Below are 27,614 nucleotides of genomic sequence, written 5' to 3'. Positions count from 1 at the left end.
ACTGTCTAAAACTCTTGATTTATGTGGAGGACAAAGTACAGCTCTAATTCGAGAGCTTGAAACTCTTGGCGCTGTCTTTCAGTGATTCAGGTTCACCCATCAGATGTGATGTTCTAAGGAATGGTTGTTACTGTGCAACATGTCATGTTGAATTATGAACGGTATATCACCTGGTCTGTAGAAAATGACTAAAGAAAATGTACTGCATTTATGTGAATACAGAAGTGTAAAGATTTTGATAACGGCTGGGGTTGAATTCATTACGCTGGACATCTGTCAATGCGGCTTGTTCATAATGAGTATGTATGTGAACGCTGTGCATGTAGGTTCCATTACCTTTAACAGGCTAGGTCAACACGCTGCAGGGTTTTGAGCTGCTGGTGTTTACTGGTTGAGAGCCAGTCTATCGTTAGCTACTGGGAGTGTGTGGCGCTGCTCAGTGCTTTTGTGTGAAATTATACCTGACAAGCTCTTACAGATAAAATTGAATAGGGAACTCTAGCCAACAGATCACATTTAAAACAGATTTTTATTTACAAATTAGGGCATGCAGCATGGGTTTATTTAAATATTTATATTTCTCCAATTAAAAAGAAGTAATCTCATCTTTGGTTCAACATCATCACTGCCCAGCATTCAATCATCAAGCCACTAAGTGTAAAAATATTCAACGTTGTTTACTAATCTTTACGGAACCATACACCTGCATCTGGATGAAAGACAAATAAATACATCCGTAAAGCCGATAGGGAGTGTGTGTGTACTGTCCATCTCTGTGTTCTAGTAGTAGGCCTCTCTGATCTTGGCCTGTAGTGTGTCGCAGGTCTTCTTGGCGTCTCCCAGCAGCATGGATGTGTTGGGCTTGTAGAAGATGGGATTGTCTACTGCAGCATAGCCCACACCCATGGTCCTCTTCATCACAATCACCTACAGTACAGGGAGGGGAACAGGGGTGAGACATGGCTAACATCACCTTGTATATTCCTCTTCCCACCGGAGACTGGCTTCCATCCCCACGTCCACCCTCTGTTTCCAACTGTCGAAATCAGGGGTACGGTCACACACATTTCCTAGGTAGCAAAGGTCCCGATGGATATTGTCATTTATCGGCGTAACAAACCCCCACCTCGCAACCCCAAACAGTTCACACCCCTCTTGTTGGTGGAGAGAACTGTGCAGCTAATTTCCTGCAATTCTACACATTTTATCATGTCTTAAGTGTGTTCATATGATACCAGGGGTCGAGGCATGGCTAACCCTCATTTATCATTTTAGTTCAGGACCCACGGCCCGTCTGTTGCGTATGACTGGTCTAAATAAATAGTGTCAGAAATATGTTTAAAATAACTAGTCAGAGATCTCATCACAATCCCCTACAGAAGACTGCACACTTCACAATCTACTTTTATGCTCTACCTGTGAGAGCCCTTGTCACCCAAAGAGTAGGAGGACTCAACACCAGAGAGCAGAACAAGACAATATTTTGCATCCTTCCTTTTGTAAACCAGTGAGAGGGCCCTGTACTAATACTCTTATACTACCTTCTTCATTCCCTACCTGTTTGGACTTCCAGACCTCCAGGACTGGCATGCCAGCAATGATGGAGTTGGGGTCCTCCTGGGCTGCTGAGTTCACTGTGTCGTTAGCACCCACCACCAGCGTCAGGTCAGTCTCTGTGGGACACACACATTCAGTAAAACAAGTACCGAGACCCTGGCGAAACTATGGATGGAACCAGCCAGGCAGCGATACAAACAACCAAGTGTGAGGGATGCCTGCTGGTCATTATGATCAAATCAATAAATCGATCAATCTATACTGAACACAAATATAAAACGCAACAATCTCAAAGATTTTACTGAGTTACAGTTCATAGAAAGAAATCAGTCAATTTAAATAAATAAATTAGGCCCTAATCTATGGACTTCACATGAATGGGCAGGGTCACAGCCATGGGTGGGCCTGGGATGGCATAGGCACACCCACTTGGGGGCCAAGCCCAGCCAATCAGAATGAGTTTGTCCCCAAAAGGGCTTTATTGCAGACATAAATACTCCTCAGACAATCTGGCAGGTGAAGAAGCCGGATGTGGAGGTCCTGGGCTGGTGCGGTTACACGTGGTCTGCTGTTGTGAGGCCGGTTGGATGTACTGCCAAATTCTCTAAAACGACGTTGGAGGCAGCTTATGGTAAAGATATAAACATTAAATTCTCTGGCAACAGCTCTGTCGAACATCCCTGCGGTCAGCATGCCAATTGTCAGGTGGACGGATTATCTTGGCAAAGGATAAAATGCTCACTAACAGGGATGTACAGACATTTGTGCACAACATTATAGAGGCAAAACTTTTTGTGTGTATGGAACATTTCAGGGATATTTTATTTCAGCTCATGAAAAATGGGACCAACAATTTATATGTTGTGTTATATTTTTGTTCAGTAAATTGATCAGTGTGAGTGTGTGTGTTCTGACCTTTGAAGTCCTCATTGATCTCATCCATCTCCAGAACCACGTCGTATGGAACACCTGCCTCAGCCAGGAGCACGTTCAGCTGGCCTGGCATACGACCTGCCACAGGGTGGATACCAAACCTAGAAACACACGTGTGCACACACACACATTAATATTGTCTTTATGCAATTCCTCAGTCAGTCAGGGCTTCGCTCTGAATTTGGAGAATAAAGATGTTTTCCACTCTAAAGCTTTTAGACCCAGATGTGTTTTGTCTTCCTTGAACATAAAAGGTGACCTGCCAGTGTTCCTGACCAGGAAACTCAAGATGGTCAGTGGGGTTGTAAAACTAACTAGAAAGAATGTTATTTTAGTACTCAGACTAATACAGGAAGATATCGTTATCTCACTCTGTGAGAGGAGGACTGATGGTCCCCAATGAAAATAAACAGAGTGAAGAGAGAGGGATGATTGAGGAGAGAGAGAGACAGAGAGGATTGTATTATTGTGAAGACCTACCTGACAGACTTGCCCTGCTCTACCAGCATCTTCACCATGTCAGCGATGGGGTACTGGGCCTTAGCCGCACACAGACCCCAACCTACACACACACACACACACACTATAAGCAGACCAACCTACACAATCACAGTGTCACTGTAGGTAAAGTTAAAATGTTACTGTTAAAAGGTATGACTCAGCGATGCACGAAGTAAACAGCAGTGGTGTAAAGTACTTAAGTAAAAATACTCAAAAAAGCACTACTTAAGTAGTTTGTGGGATCTGTACTAGAGGTCGACCGATTAATCTGTACTTTACTATTTATTTTTGCCAACTTTTACTTCACTACATTCCTAAAGCAAATATGTACTTTTTACTCCATACAGTTTCCCTGACACCCAAAAGTACTTGTTACATTTGAAAATGGTCCAATTCATACACTTATCAAGAGAACTTCCCTGGTCATCTCTACTGCCTCTGATCTGGTGGACTCACTAAACACAAATGCTTAGTTTGTAAATGATGTCTGTGTGCCCCTGACTATCCGTCAATACAAATAAATGGTGCCGTCTGCTTAATATAAGCAATTAGAAATGGTTTATACTTTTACTTGATACTTAAGTTCATTTTAGAAATTCCATTTACTTTTGACACTTAAGTATATTTAGAAACCAAATACTTTTAGACTTTTATTCAAGTAATATTTTACTGGGTGACTCACTTTTACTTGAGTCATTTTCTATTAAGGTATCTTTTCTTTTACTCAAGTATGACAATTGAGTACTTTTTCCACCACTGGTAAACAGAATATTGGGCCGATTTCCACAACAACTAAGAGTGTTGAAGCGCGAGGTTGAACCTCTGCTGTTTTGGTCCCGAAGCTACCATGTTGTAGCAGCGAGGAGTGCACCCGCACACATGCACATATACCCTGTACGACTGAGAGCAAGGTCTTGCATCATGCTCATCTTAATATCTGCGGTGCTGCTTGTGGCCACGTCATAACTCTACATTTAATGTGTTTGATGGTTCAGGTTGATGTGACCTTCAAGACATGGCAGAGAAATATCATGTCGACCAGATAAATGATAGAGGTAACTTAATGACCAGATAAATGATAGAGGTAACTTAATGACCAGATAAATGATAGAGGTAACTTAATGACCAGATAAATGATAGAGGTAACTTAATGACCAGATAAATGATAGAGGTAACTTAATGACCAGATAAATGATAGAGGTAACTTAATGACCAGATAAATGATAGAGGTAACTTAATGACCAGATAAATGATAGAGGTAACTTGATGACCAGATAAATGATAGAGGTAACTTGATGACCAGATAAATGATAGAGGTAACTTAATGACCAGATAAATGATAGAGGTAACTTAATGACCAGATAAATGATAGAGGTAACTTGATGCAGAGGTTATTCTTAGAAGACTAAAAACAGAAGTGAATAAGGTCTGTTTGAAACAATTTGTTCTCCTCTCCTGACCAGGGCTGCAGTACCTCTCTCCCAATACCCTTCCTTTATCTCTCTCTTACCTCTCCCCCTTTTCACCTCCTCTTGACCCATTTCGCCCTCTATTCTCACTTTCCCCTCCTCTCCAGCCCTTTCTCTTCCATCTCTCCCCTCTGCTCTCCCTTCTGTCTTAAATCATAGGATTTCTACTGTCTGGGGGTGGTGCGTGCGAGGAAACCCCTTTCCCCTGCCTGTAAGTGTTATGGGGTTGTGTGTGTGTGTTATGGGGCGGGGGGTGAAGAAGAGGGCATGCGTGCAAGAGGAACCCCCGCTCCCATGTGTCTGTCTAACACCTGCCTGTGTAACTGTCCTGGGGTATCAGCATACTGGATAGAGGTGTGTTCTGATACTGGGTAGAGTTGAGAGGTGAGAGGCCAGTGCTGTATGTTGATTACAACTAATCAACTTTGTTTGGAACAAATCCCCCTGACCTCTAACCCCTGGGCCACTGTAGTCTTCTATATTACCAGTTACCTCTGAGGTCTGACTGCCTGCCTGCCTGTCTGCCTGGCGAACAAGCTAGCTCCGCTTCACAGGGACAGACAAACCGCACCCTCTACTGGACATTCCCTGTCTGTCAGGCTCCAGTACAGATGTTATGCCAGGGTTCATTACTAAATGACCTGGTAGCAGAGTTCAGTCTGGGAGGAGAGCAGAACACACAGACATATAGATACATGACTCTGCACACAACCCTCCTACAGTGATGAACACTGGAACACAGGTGTGTTACATAAGACTACCTCTGAACCCTACCCAGAACGTGCGTGTTGTGCGTACGCATGATTGCATTTGTGCTGCATGTGTGCTTTTGTGTGTGTGTGTGTGCGCGAGAGAGAATGTGTGTACCTGGGGTGATGATGATGCTGTTGGCCTCTTTGATGAGTTCGATGGACTGGTCCACATTGACCTCTGTGTGGGTGCCTGTGATCTCCATGGGTTTCCCCCCCGCCGTGGAGCTAGTACCGAACCCTCCCAGGATCACGTTGGGCAGGGAACGGTTCATTGCCTGGAAAGAGGGGTGTAATCAGGATTAAATACAACATTTATATTATATCTCTATGGGGAGCGCGCCAAATCTTTTGACGAATTCCAAAAACAAAAAATCTCAAAGTGCAAGAGCAAAATTAAGATGACAAGGCTACCTGACTGGCAGGTGAGTGTCTGAGTGAGAGAGGCTGAGAGAGAGTGTGTGTGTGTGAATGCGACTGAGTGTTTAGCAGTACTCACCACACACATGATGTAGGAGAGGATAGCACCAGACGAGCCAATCAGAGCTCCTACAATGGTCATGAGGTTGTTGTCCAATAGGAATCCCTCGGCACACAGTGCCCAACCAGAGTAGGAATTGAGCACAGTGATGACCACGGGCATGTCAGCGCCCCCGATGGCCATCGTCAGGGTTACACCCTACAGGAACAGAATCACGGTCAGGACACGCTTCAGTCACTAGTAGGGTTGCAACATTTCCAGGTTTTCCAGAAATACCAGTTGGAGGATTCCTGGATTTCCTGTTAATTCCCCACTGGTTCCAGTAATCTTCCAACCTCGATTTCTCGAAAAGCTGCGATTCTTTGGAAAGTTACTAGAATCTTGGAACTCTACCCAGCAAACCGGGAACATTAGCTAAGATTCCCATTAAGTTCTAGGTAGTGTTTTATCTAACATTAGGATGATAACATCCCAAAAACATTCAAATAATGTTTTTTTCTTTTCAGAAAATGTTTTAAATGTAATATCCTTGGAATGTATTCCTAACATTCACTGAAAGGTTGTGCACAACACCTGTAACAACCACCCCAGAACATTCCCCAAACGTTCTCATTAGGTTTCCAGGTAAGGTAGTAATGCACCAGTAATGTTTTTAGAACATACTGCAGCAACGAAATATAGGAGCAATGTTCTGGGAATGTTCTGGCAACATCAGGCAATTTTTTTATACAAACATTGTGTCATCATGAGCCAACTGGCCAAGTTTTGTGTTATGAGAACATTTGCCGCAACCTAGCGAATGTTCTGGGAACTTTTACAGAGCCAATTTTGGTTTGCTGGGTAGTCAATAGATAAACCCCTCACAGTAACTTTATGTAACTTTATGATACTGTGTTATTTCCTCTAGATCAGGGGTAGGCAACTAGATTAAGCCGTGGAATGATTTTTGTTGGAGCTGAAACAAACTATACAAAAAAAATGTAAACACTCGGGCCAGTTTTGGCCAGCGGGCCGCCTGTTGCCTAACCCTGCTGTAGATTTTGGTTGTCGTTGTAGCCTTTATCAAGGTCAGTCCCACCAACATTGTTGAGTGTCAAAGTTTTTCTTATTCTGATTAGAGCTGAATAACACTATTGGTCATTAGTGGTCTTTCTTCACCATGTCTGTATAAAACATTACAGCTTTAGCCATGTTCTCACCATGATGGTGGAGAGTCCAGACACTCCAACCAGACAGCCCATGCCAGTAGCGTAGTCAGCACTGAGCATGAAGGGAATCATACCACCGACAGACGCCGTCATCAGACCGGCGTTCATCATGTGACGCCCCGGCAACATCAGCGGGGCGGAGTTCAGAACGCCTGACAGGAGGGAATACAGAACAATATTCACAAACCTGCACCCGGAACTCAAAACTCTGAACTCAGATCATTCTGAACTGGAAATTGGGAACAGAGAGGAGTGGAACGGGGAATCCTGGAAGGAGATGGTGTAGGGTTGAATTGATATATCACATTGATTAGAGTGAGGGGTGGAGGTCAGGTGGAGCGTTCTATTATATTGATAACAGACCAGATCTGGCAGGGACTCCTGCCTTTGGTCTGTCTCTCATTACCAGTGATCACAGAGGGAACAGAGAACTGACGGTTTCTAAACGCAATAGACAACCGTTTCTCACGTGTGGGCCAGAAAAATACCTCCCCTCCATAGAGAAGCAGTCCCCCCACACACTGAAAGAGAAGATTCACCCATTTTGAATGTTATATTGTTTTGTGTATCTCTGAGTGATGTTTTATCGATTTCCTGGGTCATTTAATGTTTTCATGAGTATCTGAGTTACTGGTGTTCAAGCAGGCAGACATCCATCCGGTTTGACGTAGCGCTGTGATAAAGTCTCACTACCCTGGAAGTTAATAGGAATAGGACTTTAAGATGGTGAAAACGTCTCTCATACATGTCAGATTTCAATACTGGCCGATGACACGGGAGGTTGTCTTCTCTCAAATGACTCAATGATCATATTTTTTTAGATATTCCACCCGTCGAGAAATGTAAAATTTAACAGAGGGTCTAGCACATTTCTCCTATGTCTGCCTCTTCAGTCCAGGGTGCATTGCATGGTGCCGTTGCGAATGTCAAACTCCACTCTGATTTTTACGTTTCTACCAACCTTATTTTAAACGCCAAAATGAAACATTTAATCACAAAAAATATTGCTCTGACATGTGTTATTTAACACTGTACATTGTAGTGGTTTTGGTGGATTTTTCCTTTAACAACTGTTACCTTACCAACATAGAACTCCTACAAGCCTCCCGGCCCTTCCACTCTGTCAGGCACGCAATAATCAGCCATACTCACTAACACACACACACACCATCCTGGCCTGGATTTCCCATGGGATCTTGAGCTTTGGCTAGATCAAAGGAGGCAATCAGTACCACAGGACAGAGAGCTCAGAGAGAGAGAGTGTGTGTGTGTCTGTCTGTGTTCCTGCATTCACGTGTGTTAATGGCGGTCTACAGTACCTTGCAGCTTGCCATAGGCCACCAGTGACCCACTGAAGGTGACCCCTCCGATGTATGTGCCGAGGTAGGCCACAGTCTTCACCATGTTGGCTGCAGGGTGCACGTCCAGGTGGGGGTACTCGATCATGTACTCTGCCACACAGGTCAGCACTGCAGCCAGACCCACCAGGCTGTGGAAGGCAGCTACCAGCTGAGGGAGGTCGGTGATCTCAATACGCTTAGCAATGGTCAGACCTGGGGAAGCAGAGTAGCAGAGGGTCAGAAACACGCAGTAGGGCACAGGGGGAAACAGACACGCCGTCACATTAGAGACCGTCAGTTCTATACAAGTACCGATGGCTGTAGGTCCTAGCAGTTGATTTGGAATTCAGCAACAACAAAGAACAGCCCTGAATCTCTGAAGGTGGCCAAATGTATAAGACATGTTGTATGGAAGTCTTTTCTCCTGGTCTCACAGTGCTTCACATAGAGTTGGACTAACTCCTAGTGCTACAACATACTGTACTCGCTGGGAAGGCAACCATCTGGACTGAGTTACTTCTCTATTCATATTGGGCATTAACATCAGAAGTAACAGAATAGTCTGGAGGCACGCTCTAAACAGTGTTGTCAAAAACCCTAATAAAATAACAACTAGTTCTCTAAAGGATAATATTACTAATATCAGACTGCGTAAACACACATGCCCTGTGTGTGTGTGTGTCTGACAGCTGCCAGGGCCTAAGAGAATAATAACATCATATCAGTATAACACACCACTACTTAAGAACCCACACACACCTAAAGTACTCTGACACCATGAAGATATCAGAACATGTATATCTGTAAATCTAGACAGCATGATGGATGGTCCATCATAGTTTCAATAATTCAAACTAATTTTTCAAAGACTTCAGAAATAATATGCAAAGTCGATAACATGTAAAAACCTTAATCATGGTTTTATACACTTTTAAACAAATGTGGAATGGTGTATGAGATCAGATATTTCTAGACTTTTCTGCCTGTGTTGTCCAGACCAAAATCCTCATCACCAATGGCAGAAGGAAAAGCTCAGAGGTAGAAATATGGCATCTAGCTGGAAAAGTTGACTTGGGCCCGTTTCCCGGACACGGATTAAGCCTGGTCTTGGAGGGCCTACTTACCCAGTGTCTTCTGGTGGCCATGGGCTTTTTAGTTTCCATTTGAATCAGAAAGTATTTTTAGATGTTTAAACACAGTTTCAATACATTTTGGTTAGATTTGACATGGTATGTATGTGTATCTGTATATGGCTGTGTGGTGTGGCAGGTCTACGTACCCAGGGTTCCTCCGGTGGCCATTGCGGCACTCATCTGTGCCAGCAGCTCAGGAGAGGGCTTCAGGGAGCCGAGGGTGGCAGCAATGCCCCCTGCTACCCCCATCATGCCCAGGGCATTACCCAGACGACTGGTGCCCTGTGAAGACAGCCCTGCCAATGCTCCCACACAGCACATACCAGACCCCAGGTACATCATCTAGAACACACAGTGTTACACAACATAACACACCTACACAACACAGTTGGCTTCCTGACCCCAGGTAGTTACATCATCTGTAAAACAGCACATCAGTGTCACCTGCTCGATGTGGAAGCCAGCAGCCACAGAGGCCCCGTAACCTCCTATGAAGACTCCTATTGGCAGACCGTACAGGTAGTTGTACTCTGGAGGGTCTGTAGGACGCTTAAACATGTCCAGCATCCTCTGGGTGATCATGAACCCACCTGGGAGGACAGAGACAGGTTGAGACAGTGAGTGAGTGCGCGCTTGTGTGTGTGCGTGCGTGTGCGCATGTGTGTGTCGTGTGTGTGCCGGACCTGCGATGTTGATGGAGGAGACGAAGGCTGCAGCCAGAGCCAGGCCCTCGGGGAAGGAGGAGGGGTGGAGACCTCCCCCCATCAGGACCAGACCACCCACAGCAGTCAGACCTGCCATGGGGAGAGAAGACAACATGTTCACACACACCTTGTTCAACGTCCAGGTGCTTGAAGGAGTAAAGAAATGGAATAATGTAACAGTTTCTGCAGGGGTTTCTTAGGGGGAGAAAATAAGCGGAGGGCTTTGTTACACTACACAGCTAAATACTACAGACACACCCAGTATGGAGAATAGGGTGACCATTACCTACTGACACACCAGGGTCGTATTCACTAGACACCAAACAGCTGAAAACTGACCCACACGAGGAGGACTGACAAAACCTGTCCAATAAATGCTTGTTTTTCATTGCAAAGCGTTTTAATACATTTTACTAAAATGTGCACAAATAAACAGGACCCAGCAGTGACACTGTTTGAGCCCTGACCTCTTACCTGAGATGGCGTTGGTGACGGACATGAGGGGTGAGTGGAGGGCGGAGGTGACGCCCCACACCGTGTGGTATCCCACGATGCCGGCCAGGCCGAAAGTTGTGACCATCTGGGTGAAGGCTGCGTTGGGCGCCGCCAAGCCCAGAGCCAGACATGTAGAGAGACCTGGGGACAGGACAGCAGAGAGGGAGAGAATTAGAGTGTGTGTGTGTGTGTGTGTGTGTGTGTGCATGTGCGTAAGTGTGTGCGGTGTGAGTGTCTGACCTGCGGTGTAGACACCAGCATTGGTCAAGGTCTTCTGGAAGGGTGAGACCACAGCTGCCTTCTCTGCCGCTAGCTCTGCTACACTTTTCTGTTTGACTGGAGCGGCCGGGGGTTGTGTCTTAGGTTGGGGGGATGGGAACAGGCTCTTGCCTTCCTGGAGATGTGACAAACACAACGTGAGAGATACACAATATGAGAAACACACAATGTGAAAAATACACAAGATGAAAAATACACGTTGTTAGAAATCCACGTGACAAATACACACATTGAGAAACACGTGAGCAATTGAAGAATATTCTAAATGGAAGGTTATTGTTAGAAATGGAGGGATCCTGTCATGGATTTAATTGGAATCCTTGCTTTTTAAAAAGTGAGTTTCTACGGCACGCAAGGTTGAAAATAAGAGACTGACCAATCACGTGCAAGTTGAAGACAGGATTCTTCATGTGTCTACCTAAGGGACCTGAGTAACAACCACGGGGATATAACGATGGAACATAGCTAGCGAGAAAAATCACATTTAAATAGCATTAATAATTATTTGTTTAATACGTGGTAAGGTGACACACCTCATGCTTTCTCTGCCTCTCTAGTCTGCCATAAACACTGTCAAAGTGTCAAAACTGTCAAATCAAGACATTCCTGGAAAAGTGCATTTAAAAAAGATATTTCATAACTAGCATTCCTGTTTCTCACGTAAACTGTGCTATGTGCAGCCAGCTGGATTCCAGCTCTGAGAGACTATAGCAGGGTGGCTTATGGGTCATGGTGACGCTTCACTCAGAAATAACAGCCTGCATCCCAAATGGCACCCTATTTCCTATATAGGGAGCTACTTTTGACCAGGGCCCATAGGATGCCATTTGGGAGGCAGAGAAAGTCTGAGCATGAAGGGACGTGGACTCTTCAACTCATTCAACAGAGAAGATCTGCCAAACTTTGATTTTGGAGTGAAATATCACGTTTAAAACTCCCTGCTTTCTTCAGTCTCAGTGTGACTGATTCGCCTACTTTGGAGCCACTTTACTTATCGTGTCAATTGAAACAAAACCGAATCCAACCTTTTTTCACGGGAGAAGACAGCATTTGCACCCACAATTTGACGGGGGAAAAAATACTGCCAACCTCAAGAGACATCTGAAAGAGAGTCCTCACAATATATACGCTCAGGTAATAACAGATTATTAATGCTAGTTAAGTAGTAACTAACTAACTATGACAGAACTTTGATTGCAATACGCTACAGTATGTCAAAGGTTGTGATTTATCATCTGCTGCAGAGTAATGTGTTCTTCTGCCAATCTGGCTGTTGGGAAAAGAATCTACAATATGTTGGTAGGACAAGGCTGAGTGTGTTTGCGCACATGGAAGTTATGTTTACTATAGGTTAATGAGACAATGGAAATGGGACGACTAAAATGGGACTAAATTGAAAGGGCATTTAGTTGACTAAAATGGGACTAAATTGAAAGGGCATTTAGTTGACTAAAATGGGACTAAATTGAAAGGGCATTTAGTTGACTAAAATGGGACTAAATTGAAAGGGCATTTAGTTGACTAAAATGGGACTAAATTGAAAGGGCATTTAGTTGACTAAAATGGCCCACTGTTTTATTCATTTTGACAATAACTAGACTAAATCATTAGTCAAATGACAAAAATGTGACTTAATGATATTTTTGTCAAAATGACCAAGACTACACAAAACAATAAATAAAAGAGTACCAAAATGGACATATTCTACATACAGTATCAATAGAGACACATACTACACACCTGCATGACCATGGTTCCTCTGATGACGTGGTCCAGTGTCCCGTGATCAAACTCTTCTTTGGGCTCAAAGTGGAAGTAGTCTTTGTCTGGGCTGATGGGAATAATCACAATTAAAATCATACATTAATATATCACATTTATATACTGTACCACCTTCACCAAACTCCAATCCTTTTAGACTTGACCAGGAACAACTCAGGGTCTGTGGGGCTATAACAAAGGCCAGGTGTTTTTCCTGGTCAGGTAACGTGATCGGTCCTAGGGAAAATTACTGTTCCTGTCTAGTAGTATAATAAAGTGTCTATCCATCCAAAAACCTGTCCACCCACCCACCCGTCTCTCTACCTGATGGCCTTGAGCAGCTTGAGCACGTTGTTGGAGTACAGGGTGCTGGCTTGGGTGGGCATACGGCTGGGTAGGTCCGTGAAGCCGATGTGTGTCACACCCTGAGGAGAAACACACACAGCTCTGTTACACACACACACACACACAAACTCCAACTATACACACTCTAGGGACAGTATTATTCTTCCAGAACTGAGCTGGTCTCCTCACCTTGTGTACGTGCAGCTCTCCAGGCTTGGTGGTCTCAATGTTTCCTCCAGCCTCAGCAGCCAGATCCACCACCACAGAGCCATCCTTCATAGACTCCACCATCTCTGTCTTGATCAGGATGGGAGCTCGCTTACCTACAGACAGAGGGCATGGTCACGGATCATTATAGAAAGGGAAATTATTAGGATAGAAAGACCATATTGATGGTGATAGAGAAAGGAGGGAGAGACGTAGGAGAGAAACAAAGAGAGGAGAACAAAGAGACAGAGTATGAATGAATGAATGAGAGCATGAATGAATGAGATACTGAATGAATGAATGAGAGCATGAATGAATGAGATACTGAATTAATGAATGTTCACCTGGGATGAGAGCAGTACTGATGAGGATGTCCACGTCTTTACACTGCTTGGCAAACAACTCCATCTCAGCTGCAATGAACTCTGGGGACATCTCCTTGGCGTAACCTCCAACACCGTCCCCGGACTCCTTAATGTGCACCTCCAAAGGCTCCGCCCCGAACGACTTAAACTGTTCCAGAGCTGCTGGTCTGAGGGTGGATACAGAACATCACCATCATCAATACTGTACCTGATATCGAAGACTAACTACAACTCATCTGGTACTGCAACTCACCTGGTATTAAAGCTTCTGACTGCAACTCACCTGGTATTAAAGCTTCTGACTGCAACTCACCTGGTATTAAAGCTTCTGACTGCAACTCACCTGGTATTAAAGCTTCTGACTGCAGCTCACCTGGAATTAAAGCTTCTGACTGCAGCTCACCTGGTATTAAAGCTTCTGACTGCAGCTCACCTGGTATTAAAGCTTCTGACTGCAGCTCACCTGGTATTAAAGCTTCTGACTGCAGCTCACCTGGTATTAAAGCTTCTGACTGCAGCTCACCTGGTATTAAAACTTCTGACTGCAGCTCACCTGGTATTAAAGCTTCTGACTGCAGCTCACCTGGTATTAAAGTTTCTGACTGCAGCTCACCTGATATTAAAGCTTCTGACTGCAGCTCACCTGGTATTAAAGCTTCTGACTGCAGCTCACCTGGTATTAAAGCTTCTGACTGCAGCTCACCTGGTATTAAAGCTTCTGACTGCAGCTCACCTGGTATTAAAGCTTCTGACTGCAGCTCACCTGATATTAAAGCTTCTGACTGCAGCTCACCTGGTATTAAAGCTTCTGACTGCAGCTCACCTGGAATTAAAGCTTCTGACTGCAGCTCACCTGGTATTAAAGCTTCTGACTGCAGCTCACCTGGTATTAAAGCTTCTGACTGCAGCTCACCTGGAATTAAAGCTTCTGACTGCAGCTCACCTGGTATCGAAGCTTCTGACTGCAGCTCACCTGGTATCGAAGCCTCTGACGATAGCTCACCTGGTATCGAAGCCTCTGACGATAGCTCCCATAGACTTGGCGGCTCCAGCTGCAGCCAAACCAGCCACTCCACCTCCGATGACCAGGACCTGGAAGGGTTAACAAGATGGCGGTCAGAGATACAGCGACGTTACATTGATCCCACAGACTCTGCAGTGCAGTCCAGATGACAGGCTAGTCAAAACACTATAATATAGTTAATGCTCTGAGATGTCACAGTTGTTCAGTTTTGACAGGTACATTCACATTGATATAGTTGATATAACTGCTATAGAAGGACTTACCTTGGCTGGGGGGACTTTCCCTGCTGCTGTGATCTGACCAGTGAAGAATCTGCCAAAGTGGTTAGCAGCCAGAACAACAGCCTTGTACCTGCAGGACACACACAGTTCTATGAACACATTGAACAAGTTTCAGAGCTGGAGGCTAAGACATATGCGTTACTGTGTGTGTACGTATGCGTGTGTGCATGCGTGGGGGTCTGCATGTCTGGGTCTCTGTGCATGTCTCCCCTTACCCTGCAATGTTAGCCATGGAGCTGAGTGCGTCGTAGCCCTGTGCGATGGTGACGCGCGGGACCTGATCCATGGCCAGCACGGTGGTCTGACTCTGGGCCAGCTTCTCCATGAGATCAGGATTCTGGGCTGGGTAGATGAAGCTCACCAGGGTGGATTTAGGCTTCAGCAGCTCTGACTCATGTTTGCCAGTAGCCTCATTCAACACTGGAGCTCTCACCTGGACAGAAAGTTCAAGAGAGAAGATGGGTCAGAGGTTACCAGGGGCCAACAATGTCTAAGAGATTGAAATGTTTATTTTGTTTCCTCTACTAGCTTAAACAACCAGCAACAAGGATTTACTCAGACTTCACCTGGTTACACCAGTGTTATCCCATACCTAATACATTGGAAGGGCAAAACTCATTCCTCACTCAATTTGTTGTGTAAAACTCCCATTGACATACTATAAGTGTGAAGTATGAGTTACAATAAAGTTCCATTTCAACATGTGTCTATCTGAAGTTATGAACTATTGAGGGCCAGATCCTAACACATTTTGTTGCCTAACAGCACGTTCAAGGGGATCTGCCTGAGCTAGGATCTGCCTGAGTGTGGAACAACTAATCTTGATCTCATTATGAGTAGTTCATGGAATGCAAGATGATCTGTAGATCCATGATTCTGCACAGAGCCTTGATCAGGCCGATCCTCTCAGATGTAACCCTGCAGCCCTGGGTTCAAGTATTGACCACACTGAGTTTGAGTTTAGTTTGAGTTCCACAGCCCAGTACTGACCTTGAGGACCAGGTCAGATCCGAAGGCCCCGTTAGTGTCTGTGATGGAGGCTCCAGCGTTTCTGTACATTTGGTCAGAGAACTTAGCGTGGTCTCCTGCTCCAGACTCCACCTGGACGTTGAAGCCCTGTTTGACGAGCAGCTCCACCCCCGCAGGGGACACAGCCACACGACGCTCATTCTTAAAGATCTCCTTAGGAACTCCTACCACCAGGTCCTTATACAGCCGTCCTGTATGAACACACACAACCTCATTTTAACAAACACTTGAGGACAACCACATAAGATACAACACACCTTGGGGAAAAACAATGGGTGTGATTTACACACACTGAATCAGTGCGCACACACAAACACACCTATACAGATACATGAGTGGGAGACATGAGTATAGCATTACAATTAACAGCATGAAGAGTAACCCAATTCTGAGTTCAGAAAACAATGCTGTTTGTCGTTATCAAGACTAGGTGAGAATCTGGGAGAGACTGACAGGTTCAGGGTAAAAGAGGCTGCAGATGAGACTGTGGAAGAGGCAGGGAAGAGAGTAAGGAAGTATGGAAGTGAGGCAGGGAGTGAAGCAGGTTGTAGTGTACTAGGCCGTAGTGACTACTACTGTAGTGTGTAAATCATACTAAGGCAGGTTGTAGTGTACTAGGCCGTAGTGACTACTACTGTAGTGTGTAAATCATACTAAGGCAGGTTGTAGTGTACTAGGCCGTAGTGACTACTACTGTAGTGTGTAAATCATACTAAGGCAGGTTGTAGTGTACTAGGCCGTAGTGACTACTACTGTAGTGTGTAAATCATACTAAGGCAGGTTGTAGTGTACTAGGCCGTAGTGACTACTACTGTAGTGTGTAAATCATACTAAGGCAGGTTGTAGTGTACTAGGCCGTAGTGACTACTACTGTAGTGTGTAAATCATACTAAGGCAGGTTGTAGTGTACTAGGCCGTAGTGACTACTACTGTAGTGTACTAGGCCGTAGTGACTACTACTGCAGTGTGTAAATCATACTAAGGCAGGCTGTAGTGACTACTACTGTAGTGTACTAGGCCGTAGTGACTACTACTGTAGTGTGTAAATCATACTAAGGCAGGTTGTAGTGTACTAGGCCGTAGTGACTACTACTGTAGTGTGTAAATCATACTAAGGCAGGTTGTAGTGTACTAGGCCGTAGTGACTACTACTGTAGTGTGTAAATCATACTAAGGCAGGTTGTAGTGTACTAGGCCGTAGTGACTACTAATGTAGTGTACTAGGCCGTAGTGACTACTACTGTAGTGTGTAAATCATACTAAGGCAGGTTGTAGTGTACTAGGCCGTAGTGACTACTACTGTAGTGTGTAAATCATACTAAGGCAGGTTGTAGTGTACTAGGCCGTAGTGACTACTACTGTAGTGTGTAAATCATACTGAGGCAGGTTGTAGTGTACTAGGCCGTAGTGACTACTACTGTAGTGTGTAAATCATACTAAGGCAGGTTGTAGTGTACTAGGCCGTAGTGACTACTACTGTAGTGTGTAAATCATACTAAGGCAGGTTGTAGTGTACTAGGCCGTAGTGACTACTACTGTAGTGTGTAAATCATACTAAGGCAGGTTGTAGTGTACTAGGCCGTAGTGACTACTACTGTAGTGTGTAAATCATACTAAGGCAGGTTGTAGTGTACTAGGCCGTAGTGACTACTACTGTAGTGTGTAAATCATACTAAGGCAGGTTGTAGTGTACTAGGCCGTAGTGACTACTACTGTAGTGTGTAAATCATACTAAGGCAGGCTGTAGTGTACTAGGCCGTAGTGACTACTACTGTAGTGTGTAAATCATACTAAGGCAGGTTGTAGTGTACTAGGCCGTAGTGACTACTACTGTAGTGTGTAAATCATACTAAGGCAGGCTGTAGTGTACTAGGCCGTAGTGACTACTACTGTAGTGTGTAAATCATACTAAGGCAGGCTGTAGTGTACTAGGCCGTAGTGACTACTACTGTAGTGTGTAAATCATACTAAGGCAGGTTGTAGTGTACTAGGCCGTAGTGACTACTACTGTAGTGTGTAAATCATACTAAGGCAGGTTGTAGTGTACTAGGCCGTAGTGACTACTAATGTAGTGTACTAGGCCGTAGTGACTACTACTGTAGTGTGTAAATCATACTAAGGCAGGTTGTAGTGTACTAGGCCGTAGTGACTACTACTGTAGTGTGTAAATCATACTGAGGCAGGTTGTAGTGTACTAGGCCGTAGTGACTACTACTGTAGTGTGTAAATCATACTGAGGCAGGTTGTAGTGTACTAGGCCGTAGTGACTACTACTGTAGTGTGTAAATCATACTAAGGCAGGTTGTAGTGTACTAGGCCGTAGTGACTACTACTGTAGTGTGTAAATCATACTAAGGCAGGTTGTAGTGTACTAGGCCGTAGTGACTACTACTGTAGTGTGTAAATCATACTAAGGCAGGTTGTAGTGTACTAGGCCGTAGTGACTACTACTGTAGTGTGTAAATCATACTAAGGCAGGTTGTAGTGTACTAGGCCGTAGTGACTACTACTGTAGTGTGTAAATCATACTAAGGCAGGTTGTAGTGTACTAGGCCGTAGTGACTACTACTGTAGTGTGTAAATCATACTAAGGCAGGCTGTAGTGTACTAGGCCGTAGTGACTACTACTGTAGTGTGTAAATCATACTAAGGCAGGTTGTAGTGTACTAGGCCGTAGTGACTACTACTGTAGTGTGTAAATCATACTAAGGCAGGCTGTAGTGTACTAGGCCGTAGTGACTACTACTGTAGTGTGTAAATCATACTAAGGCAGGCTGTAGTGTACTAGGCCGTAGTGACTACTACTGTAGTGTGTAAATCATACTAAGGCAGGTTGTAGTGTACTAGGCCGTAGTGACTACTACTGTAGTGTGTAAATCATACTGAGGCAGGTTGTAGTGTACTAGGCCGTAGTGACTACTACTGTAGTGTGTAAATCATACTGAGGCAGGCTGTAGTGTACTAGGCCGTAGTGACTACTACTGTAGTGTGTAAATCATACTAAGGCAGGCTGTAGTGTACTAGGCCGTAGTGACTACTACTGTAGTGTGTAAATCATACTAAGGCAGGCTGTAGTGTACTAGGCCGTAGTGACTACTACTGTAGTGTGTGAATCATACTAAGGCAGGTTGTAGTGTACTAGGCCGTAGTGACTACTACTGTAGTGTGTGAATCATACTAAGGCAGGCTGTAGTGTACTAGGCCGTAGTGACTACTACTGTAGTGTGTAAATCATACTAAGGCAGGCTGTAGTGTACTAGGCCGTAGTGACTACTACTGTAGTGTGTAAATCATACTAAGGCAGGCTGTAGTGTACTAGGCCGTAGTGACTACTACTGTAGTGTGTAAATCATACTAAGGCAGGCTGTAGTGTACTAGGCCGTAGTGACTACTACTGTAGTGTGTAAATCATACTAAGGCAGGCTGTAGTGTACTAGGCCGTAGTGACTACTACTGTAGTGTGTAAATCATACTAAGGCAGGATGTAGTGTACTAGGCCGTAGTGACTACTACTGTAGTGTGTAAATCATACTAAGGCAGGTTGTAGTGTACTAGGCCGTAGTGACTACTACTGTAGTGTGTAAATCATACTAAGGCAGGCTGTAGTGTACTAGGCCGTAGTGACTACTACTGTAGTGTGTAAATCATACTAAGGCAGGTTGTAGTGTACTAGGCCGTAGTGACTACTACTGTAGTGTGTAAATCATACTAAGGCAGGCTGTAGTGTACTAGGCCGTAGTGACTACTACTGTAGTGTGTAAATCATACTAAGGCAGGTTGTAGTGTACTAGGCCGTAGTGACTACTACTGTAGTGTGTAAATCATACTAAGGCAGGCTGTAGTGTACTAGGCCGTAGTGACTACTACTGTAGTGTGTAAATCATACTAAGGCAGGTTGTAGTGTACTAGGCCGTAGTGACTACTACTGTAGTGTGTGAATCATACTAAGGCAGGCTGTAGTGTACTAGGCCGTAGTGACTACTACTGTAGTGTGTAAATCATACTAAGGCAGGCTGTAGTGTACTAGGCCGTAGTGACTACTACTGTAGTGTGTAAATCATACTAAGGCAGGTTGTAGTGTACTAGGCCGTAGTGACTACTACTGTAGTGTGTAAATCATACTAAGGCAGGCTGTAGTGTACTAGGCCGTAGTGACTACTACTGTAGTGTGTAAATCATACTAAGGCAGGATGTAGTGTACTAGGCCGTAGTGACTACTACTGTAGTGTGTAAATCATACTAAGGCAGGTTGTAGTGTACTAGGCCGTAGTGACTACTACTGTAGTGTGTAAATCATACTAAGGCAGGCTGTAGTGTACTAGGCCGTAGTGACTACTACTGTAGTGTGTAAATCATACTAAGGCAGGTTGTAGTGTACTAGGCCGTAGTGACTACTACTGTAGTGTGTAAATCATACTAAGGCAGGCTGTAGTGTACTAGGCCGTAGTGACTACTACTGTAGTGTGTAAATCATACTAAGGCAGGCTGTAGTGTACTAGGCCGTAGTGACTACTACTGTAGTGTGTAAATCATACTAAGGCAGGTTGTAGTGTACTAGGCCGTAGTGACTACTACTGTAGTGTGTGAATCATACTAAGGCAGGCTGTAGTGTACTAGGCCGTAGTGACTACTACTGTAGTGTGTAAATCATACTAAGGCAGGCTGTAGTGTACTAGGCCGTAGTGACTACTACTGTAGTGTGTAAATCATACTAAGGCAGGTTGTAGTGTACTAGGCCGTAGTGACTACTACTGTAGTGTGTAAATCATACTAAGGCAGGCTGTAGTGTACTAGGCCGTAGTGACTACTACTGTAGTGTGTAAATCATACTAAGGCAGGATGTAGTGTACTAGGCCGTAGTGACTACTACTGTAGTGTGTAAATCATACTAAGGCAGGTTGTAGTGTACTAGGCCGTAGTGACTACTACTGTAGTGTGTGAATCATACTAAGGCAGGTTGTAGTGTACTAGGCCGTAGTGACTACTACTGTAGTGTGTGAATCATACTAAGGCAGGTTGTAGTGTACTAGGCCGTAGTGACTACTACTGTAGTGTGTAAATCATACTGAGGCAGGTTGTAGTGTACTAGGCCGTAGTGACTACTACTGTAGTGTGTAAATCATACTGAGGCAGGCTGTAGTGTACTAGGCCGTAGTGACTACTACTGTAGTGTGTAAATCATACTGAGGCAGGCTGTAGTGTACTAGGCCGTAGTGACTACTACTGTAGTGTGTAAATCATACTGAGGCAGGTTGTAGTGTACTAGGCCGTAGTGACTACTACTGTAGTGTGTAAATCATACTGAGGCAGGCTGTAGTGTACTAGGCCGTAGTGACTACTACTGTAGTGTGTAAATCATACTGAGGCAGGTTGTAGTGTACTAGGCCGTAGTGACTACTACTGTAGTGTGTAAATCATACTGAGGCAGGCTGTAGTGTACTAGGCCGTAGTGACTACTACTGTAGTGTGTAAATCATACTAAGGCAGGTTGTAGTGTACTAGGCCGTAGTGACTACTACTGTAGTGTGTAAATCATACTAAGGCAGGCTGTAGTGTACTAGGCCGTAGTGACTACTACTGTAGTGTGTAAATCATACTAAGGCAGGCTGTAGTGTACTAGGCCGTAGTGACTACTACTGTAGTGTGTAAATCATACTAAGGCAGGCTGTAGTGTACTAGGCCGTAGTGACTACTACTGTAGTGTGTAAATCATACTAAGGCAGGTTGTAGTGTACTAGGCCGTAGTGACTACTACTGTAGTGTGTAAATCATACTGAGGCAGGCTGTAGTGTACTAGGCCGTAGTGACTACTACTGTAGTGTGTAAATCATACTGAGGCAGGCTGTAGTGTACTAGGCCGTAGTGACTACTACTGTAGTGTGTAAATCATACTGAGGCAGGCTGTAGTGTACTAGGCCGTAGTGACTACTACTGTAGTGTGTAAATCATACTGAGGCAGGCTGTAGTGTACTAGGCCGTAGTGACTACTACTGTAGTGTGTAAATCATACTGAGGCAGGCTGTAGTGTACTAGGCCGTAGTGACTACTACTGTAGTGTGTAAATCATACTGAGGCAGGCTGTAGTGTACTAGGCCGTAGTGACTACTACTGTAGTGTGTAAATCATACTGAGGCAGGTTGTAGTGTACTAGGCCGTAGTGACTACTACTGCAGTGTGTAAATCATACTAAGGCAGGTTGTAGTGTACTAGGCCGTAGTGACTACTACTGCAGTGTGTAAATCATACTAAGGCAGGTTGTAGTGTACTAGGCCGTAGTGACTACTACTGCAGTGTGTAAATCATACTAAGGCAGGTTGTAGTGTACTAGGCCGTAGTGACTACTACTGCAGTGTGTAAATCATACTAAGGCAGGCTGTAGTGTACTAGGCCGTAGTGACTACTACTGCAGTGTGTAAATCATACTGAGGCAGGCTGTAGTGTACTAGGCCGTAGTGACTACTACTGTAGTGTGTAAATCATACTGAGGCAGGTTGTAGTGTACTAGGCCGTAGTGACTACTACTGTAGTGTGTAAATGATACTGAGGCAGGTTGTAGTGTACTAGGCCGTAGTGACTACTACTGTAGTGTGTAAATCATACTGAGGCAGGCTGTAGTGTACTAGGCCGTAGTGACTACTACTGTAGTGTGTAAATCATACTGAGGCAGGCTGTAGTGTACTAGGCCGTAGTGACTACTACTGTAGTGTGTAAATCATACTGAGGCAGGTTGTAGTGTACTAGGCCGTAGTGACTACTACTGTAGTGTGTAAATCATACTGAGGCAGGTTGTAGTGTACTAGGCCGTAGTGACTACTACTGTAGTGTGTAAATCATACTTAGGCAGGTTGTAGTGTACTAGGCCGTAGTGACTACTACTGTAGTGTGTAAATCATACTGAGGCAGGCTGTAGTGTACTAGGCCGTAGTGACTACTACTGTAGTGTGTAAATCATACTGAGGCAGGTTGTAGTGTACTAGGCCGTAGTGACTACTACTGTAGTGTGTAAATCATACTAAGGCAGGTTGTAGTGTACTAGGCCGTAGTGACTACTACTGCAGTGTGTAAATCATACTAAGGCAGGTTGTAGTGTACTAGGCCGTAGTGACTACTACTGCAGTGTGTAAATCATACTAAGGCAGGCTGTAGTGTACTAGGCCGTAGTGGCTACTACTGTAGTGTGTAAATCATACTAAGGCAGGCTGTAGTGTACTAGGCCGTAGTGACTACTACTGTAGTGTGTAAATCATACTAAGGCAGGCTGTAGTGTACTAGGCCGTAGTGACTACTACTGTAGTGTGTAAATCATACTAAGGCAGGCTGTAGTGTACTAGGCCGTAGTGACTACTACTGTAGTGTGTAAATCATACTAAGGCAGGCTGTAGTGTACTAGGCCGTAGTGACTACTACTGCAGTGTGTAAATCATACTAAGGCAGGCTGTAGTGTACTAGGCCGTAGTGACTACTACTGTAGTGTGTAAATCATACTAAGGCAGGTTGTAGTGTACTAGGCCGTAGTGACTACTACTGTAGTGTGTAAATCATACTAAGGCAGGTTGTAGTGTACTAGGCCGTAGTGACTACTACTGTAGTGTGTAAATCATACTAAGGCAGGCTGTAGTGTACTAGGCCGTAGTGACTACTACTGTAGTGTGTAAATCATACTAAGGCAGGCTGTAGTGTACTAGGCCGTAGTGACTACTACTGTAGTGTGTAAATCATACTGAGGCAGGCTGTAGTGTACTAGGCCGTAGTGACTACTACTGTAGTGTGTAAATCATACTGAGGCAGGTTGTAGTGTACTAGGCCGTAGTGACTACTACTGTAGTGTACTAGGCCGTAGTGACTACTACTGTAGTGTGTAAATCATACTAAGGCAGGCTGTAGTGTACTAGGCCGTAGTGACTACTACTGTAGTGTGTAAATCATACTAAGGCAGGCTGTAGTGTACTAGGCCGTAGTGACTACTACTGTAGTGTGTAAATCATACTAAGGCAGGCTGTAGTGTACTAGGCCGTAGTGACTACTACTGTAGTGTGTAAATCATACTAGGCAGGCTGTAGTGTACTAGGCCGTAGTGACTACTACTGTAGTGTGTAAATCATACTAAGGCAGGCTGTAGTGTACTAGGCCGTAGTGACTACTACTGTAGTGTGTAAATCATACTAGGCAGGCTGTAGTGTACTAGGCCGTAGTGACTACTACTGTAGTGTGTAAATCATACTAAGGCAGGTTGTAGTGTACTAGGCCGTAGTGACTACTACTGTAGTGTGTAAATCATACTGAGGCAGGTTGTAGTGTACTAGGCCGTAGTGACTACTACTGTAGTGTGTAAATCATACTAAGGCAGGCTGTAGTGTACTAGGCCGTAGTGACTACTACTGTAGTGTGTAAATCATACTAAGGCATGCTGTAGTGTACTAGGCCGTAGTGACTACTACTGTAGTGTGTAAATCATACTAAGGCAGGTTGTAGTGTACTAGGCCGTAGTGACTACTACTGCAGTGTGTAAATCATACTAAGGCAGGTTGTAGTGTACTAGGCCGTAGTGACTACTACTGCAGTGTGTAAATCATACTAAGGCAGGCTGTAGTGTACTAGGCCGTAGTGGCTACTACTGTAGTGTGTAAATCATACTAAGGCAGGCTGTAGTGTACTAGGCCGTAGTGACTACTACTGTAGTGTGTAAATCATACTAAGGCAGGCTGTAGTGTACTAGGCCGTAGTGACTACTACTGTAGTGTGTAAATCATACTAAGGCAGGCTGTAGTGTACTAGGCCGTAGTGACTACTACTGTAGTGTGTAAATCATACTAAGGCAGGCTGTAGTGTACTAGGCCGTAGTGACTACTACTGTAGTGTGTAAATCATACTGAGGCAGGTTGTAGTGTACTAGGCCGTAGTGACTACTACTGTAGTTGTACTAGGCCGTAGTGACTACTACTGTAGTGTGCAATCATACTAAGGCAGGCTGTATGTGTACTAGGCCGTAGTGACTACTACTGTAGTGTGTAAATCATACTAAGGCAGGCTGTAGTGTACTAGGCCGTAGTGACTACTACTGTAGTGTGTAAATCATACTAAGGCAGGCTGTAGTGTACTAGGCCGTAGTGACTACTACTGTAGTGTTGTAAATCATACTAGGCAGGCTGTAGTGTACTAGGCCGTAGTGACTACTACTGTAGTGTGTAAATCATACTAAGGCAGGCTTGTAGTGTACTAGGCCGTAGTGACTACTACTGTAGTGTGTAAATCATACTAGGCAGGCTGTAGTGTACTAGGCCGTAGTGACTACTACTGTAGTGTGTAAATCATACTAAGGCAGGCTGTAGTGTACTAGGCCGTAGTGACTACTACTGTAGTGTTGTAAATCATACTAGGCAGGCTGTAGTGTACTAGCCGTAGTGACTACTACTGTAGTGTGTAAATCATACTAAGGCAGGCTGTAGTGTACTAGGCCGTAGTGACTACTACTGTAGTGTGTAAATCATACTAAGGCAGGTTGTAGTGTACTAGGCCGTAGTGACTACTACTGCTAGTGTGTAAATCATACTAAGGCAGGCTGTAGTGTACTAGGCCGTAGTGACTACTACTGTAGTGTGTAAATCATACTAAGGCAGGCTGTAGTGTACTAGGCCGTAGTGACTACTACTGTAGTGTGTAAATCATACTAAGGCAGGCTGTAGTGTACTAAGGCCGTAGTGACTACTACTGTAGTGTGTAAATCATACTAAGGCAGGCTGTAGTTTACTAGGCCGTAGTGACTACTACTGTAGTGTGTAAATCATACTAAGGCAGGCTGTAGTGTACTAGGCCGTAGTGACTACTACTGTAGTTGTGTAAGTTGAGACTAGAAGGACAGTGTAGTTTCTGCAGCGGAAAGGGTGAAGTTTGGGCCGGGAGAGGCCCGGTGGAATGAGTCGGGGTTTCACATATCAGTCCTTAAACGGTGTGGTGACCTCCCCAGCACAGAAACATTATTAGCAGCTGGTTGGCTGCGAGCCAGTACCCACACCATGACGAGGCCTGCTCTGTCTCTCACACACAGACCCAAACCCTGCTCCGCTAAACGCCCCAGTAACACACAAACTTCCACAAACACACAACATACACTCCAGCACAGCTACCTCAGTCAGTGACAACACAGGGTAGTGTTTATAAAAAGTAGATCTGCCACGGAACAGCAGAATACACATTTCACCTTTAACTGACCTCTCTTACATGTTTCTCTTTGCAGGTTAGCAACAGAGAGTGGAGTTAGCCACGGTCAGGTTAGCACCCCATAGAAACGTTAGCTAAGTTGATTCACGGTCCTATTGTTTCCTATTTCAACAAATTCCCTAACAACCCCTATTCCAAACACAACCGCCACTGCTCTGTGGGAGTTTTTCCACTCCTCCAGCCAGGGGAGAAATGTCCTTAACTGAACTGCTGTTTAGTTTCCCAATGCCTTTAGTAGGACAGAGAGGAGAAGCTATAAAAAAAAACAAGCAAGCAGCCAGGCCTAGACTGCCTACTGTGGCAAATATACAGATAATACAATTATCAGAAGATAGTGTTAAGGAGTTTGTGTGTTTGTTAAGGAGTTCTAGTTATGTGTCCTACCTTTAGCAGGCTCACAGTTCCAGAGCTGTGGGAAGGTCCTGAAGGCCCGTCGGCCAGGTGTGTGGTGGCGAACACCTTGCTGGAGCAAGGTGACAGTGGAGCCGCAGCAGGAGACACAGCGCAGCAGAGAGGACATGGCTAGTGCTGCTGAGGGACAGGCCTGTAGCTGTACCTCTGGTCAACAACACCTAGAGACACAAACAGGTGTGTGTGTGTTACAGGTGGGGATGTCTTCTAACACTACGTCTGCTTGCTGCTTCCTCAGCCAGCCTTCCTTATCTTAACTGCCCCCGGAAAGTCCTGAACACACACACACTTTCTCTTCAGCTGCTGGGCCTAGCGACGGCAGTGTGACATTTCAGCTGTGCAGGACAGGACGCAGGGCTGTATACACACTACACAAAGCTACGCGAGATCTGGAAATATGACAGTGTGGTTGTGACAAGAGCACTCCTGACTGCTGGGTGAGAGCATAGGACAGGGGAGGGGGTTGGGTAGGGACAGGAACATAAAGGGTAGGGCTGGGGTAGAGGCTGGAGACAGGGGAGGGGGTTGGGTAGGGACAGGAACATAAAGGGTAGGGCTGGGGTAGAGGCTGGAGACAGGGGAGGGGGGTTGGGTAGGGACAGGAACATAAAGGGTAGGGCTGGGGTAGAGGCTGGAGACAGGGGAGGGGGTTGGGTAGGGACAGGAACAGAAAGGGTAGGGCTGGGGTAGAGGCTGGAGACAGGCAGTAGATCTACACACAACCTCTAATTCATTCATACACTCACTCTCTCGCTCTCTGCTGCTGTTGCACCATTGGAGTACAACTCAGACAGGGTGGGAAACTGGGACACAAGTCTCTATTACAACAACCTGTAGCTATACATTTTGTCCGTGCATGACTGTTGCTTCCATTCATTCCTGCAAGAATAAACAAAAAAGTTCGAGAAAAGTTTTTTTATTAGGGTAGCTACAAAAGATTTCTGAACTAACCTTCTGGTAGTTTTCGTCTCAGCCGGAAATCAGATCCTGCTTGATCAGTTATAAAATACAGTAGGGCAATTTGTTTTGTCGGAAAGACCTTCACTTTTTCATTTGTCGGGTGCACGGAACAAAGTTTCGGTATCGCAGGTTTATTGTCGCCTTCATATGAAAGTCGGAACCAG

The 27,614-nt window shown here is 44.8% G+C and overlaps 1 protein-coding gene across 1 annotated transcript; it reads right to left on the bottom strand.

Moving 5' to 3' along the window:
- Positions 1 to 510: 510 nt before the first annotated feature.
- On the bottom strand, positions 511 to 27,595 carry LOC120042219 (NAD(P) transhydrogenase, mitochondrial-like). The gene is made up of 23 exons (XM_038987081.1): positions 27,442 to 27,595; positions 26,464 to 26,651; positions 15,823 to 16,052; positions 15,048 to 15,265; positions 14,815 to 14,902; positions 14,531 to 14,619; positions 13,507 to 13,694; positions 13,145 to 13,278; positions 12,935 to 13,035; positions 12,590 to 12,680; positions 10,811 to 10,964; positions 10,550 to 10,711; positions 10,055 to 10,165; positions 9,816 to 9,961; positions 9,518 to 9,713; positions 8,218 to 8,451; positions 6,890 to 7,050; positions 5,709 to 5,888; positions 5,328 to 5,487; positions 2,971 to 3,052; positions 2,473 to 2,591; positions 1,558 to 1,673; positions 511 to 927 (listed from the first exon to the last, which is right to left on the bottom strand). Exons 2-23 carry the CDS (start codon positions 26,597 to 26,599, stop codon positions 781 to 783), a joined length of 3,243 nt encoding a protein of 1,080 aa, XP_038843009.1. The 5' UTR covers positions 26,600 to 26,651; positions 27,442 to 27,595; the 3' UTR covers positions 511 to 780.
- Positions 27,596 to 27,614: the final 19 nt, after the last annotated feature.

This window comes from Salvelinus namaycush, unplaced genomic scaffold (assembly GCF_016432855.1).
Source record: "Salvelinus namaycush isolate Seneca unplaced genomic scaffold, SaNama_1.0 Scaffold638, whole genome shotgun sequence".
Taxonomy (NCBI): Eukaryota; Metazoa; Chordata; class Actinopteri; order Salmoniformes; family Salmonidae; genus Salvelinus; species Salvelinus namaycush.
This window is presented reverse-complemented; position numbering and strand designations above follow the sequence as displayed.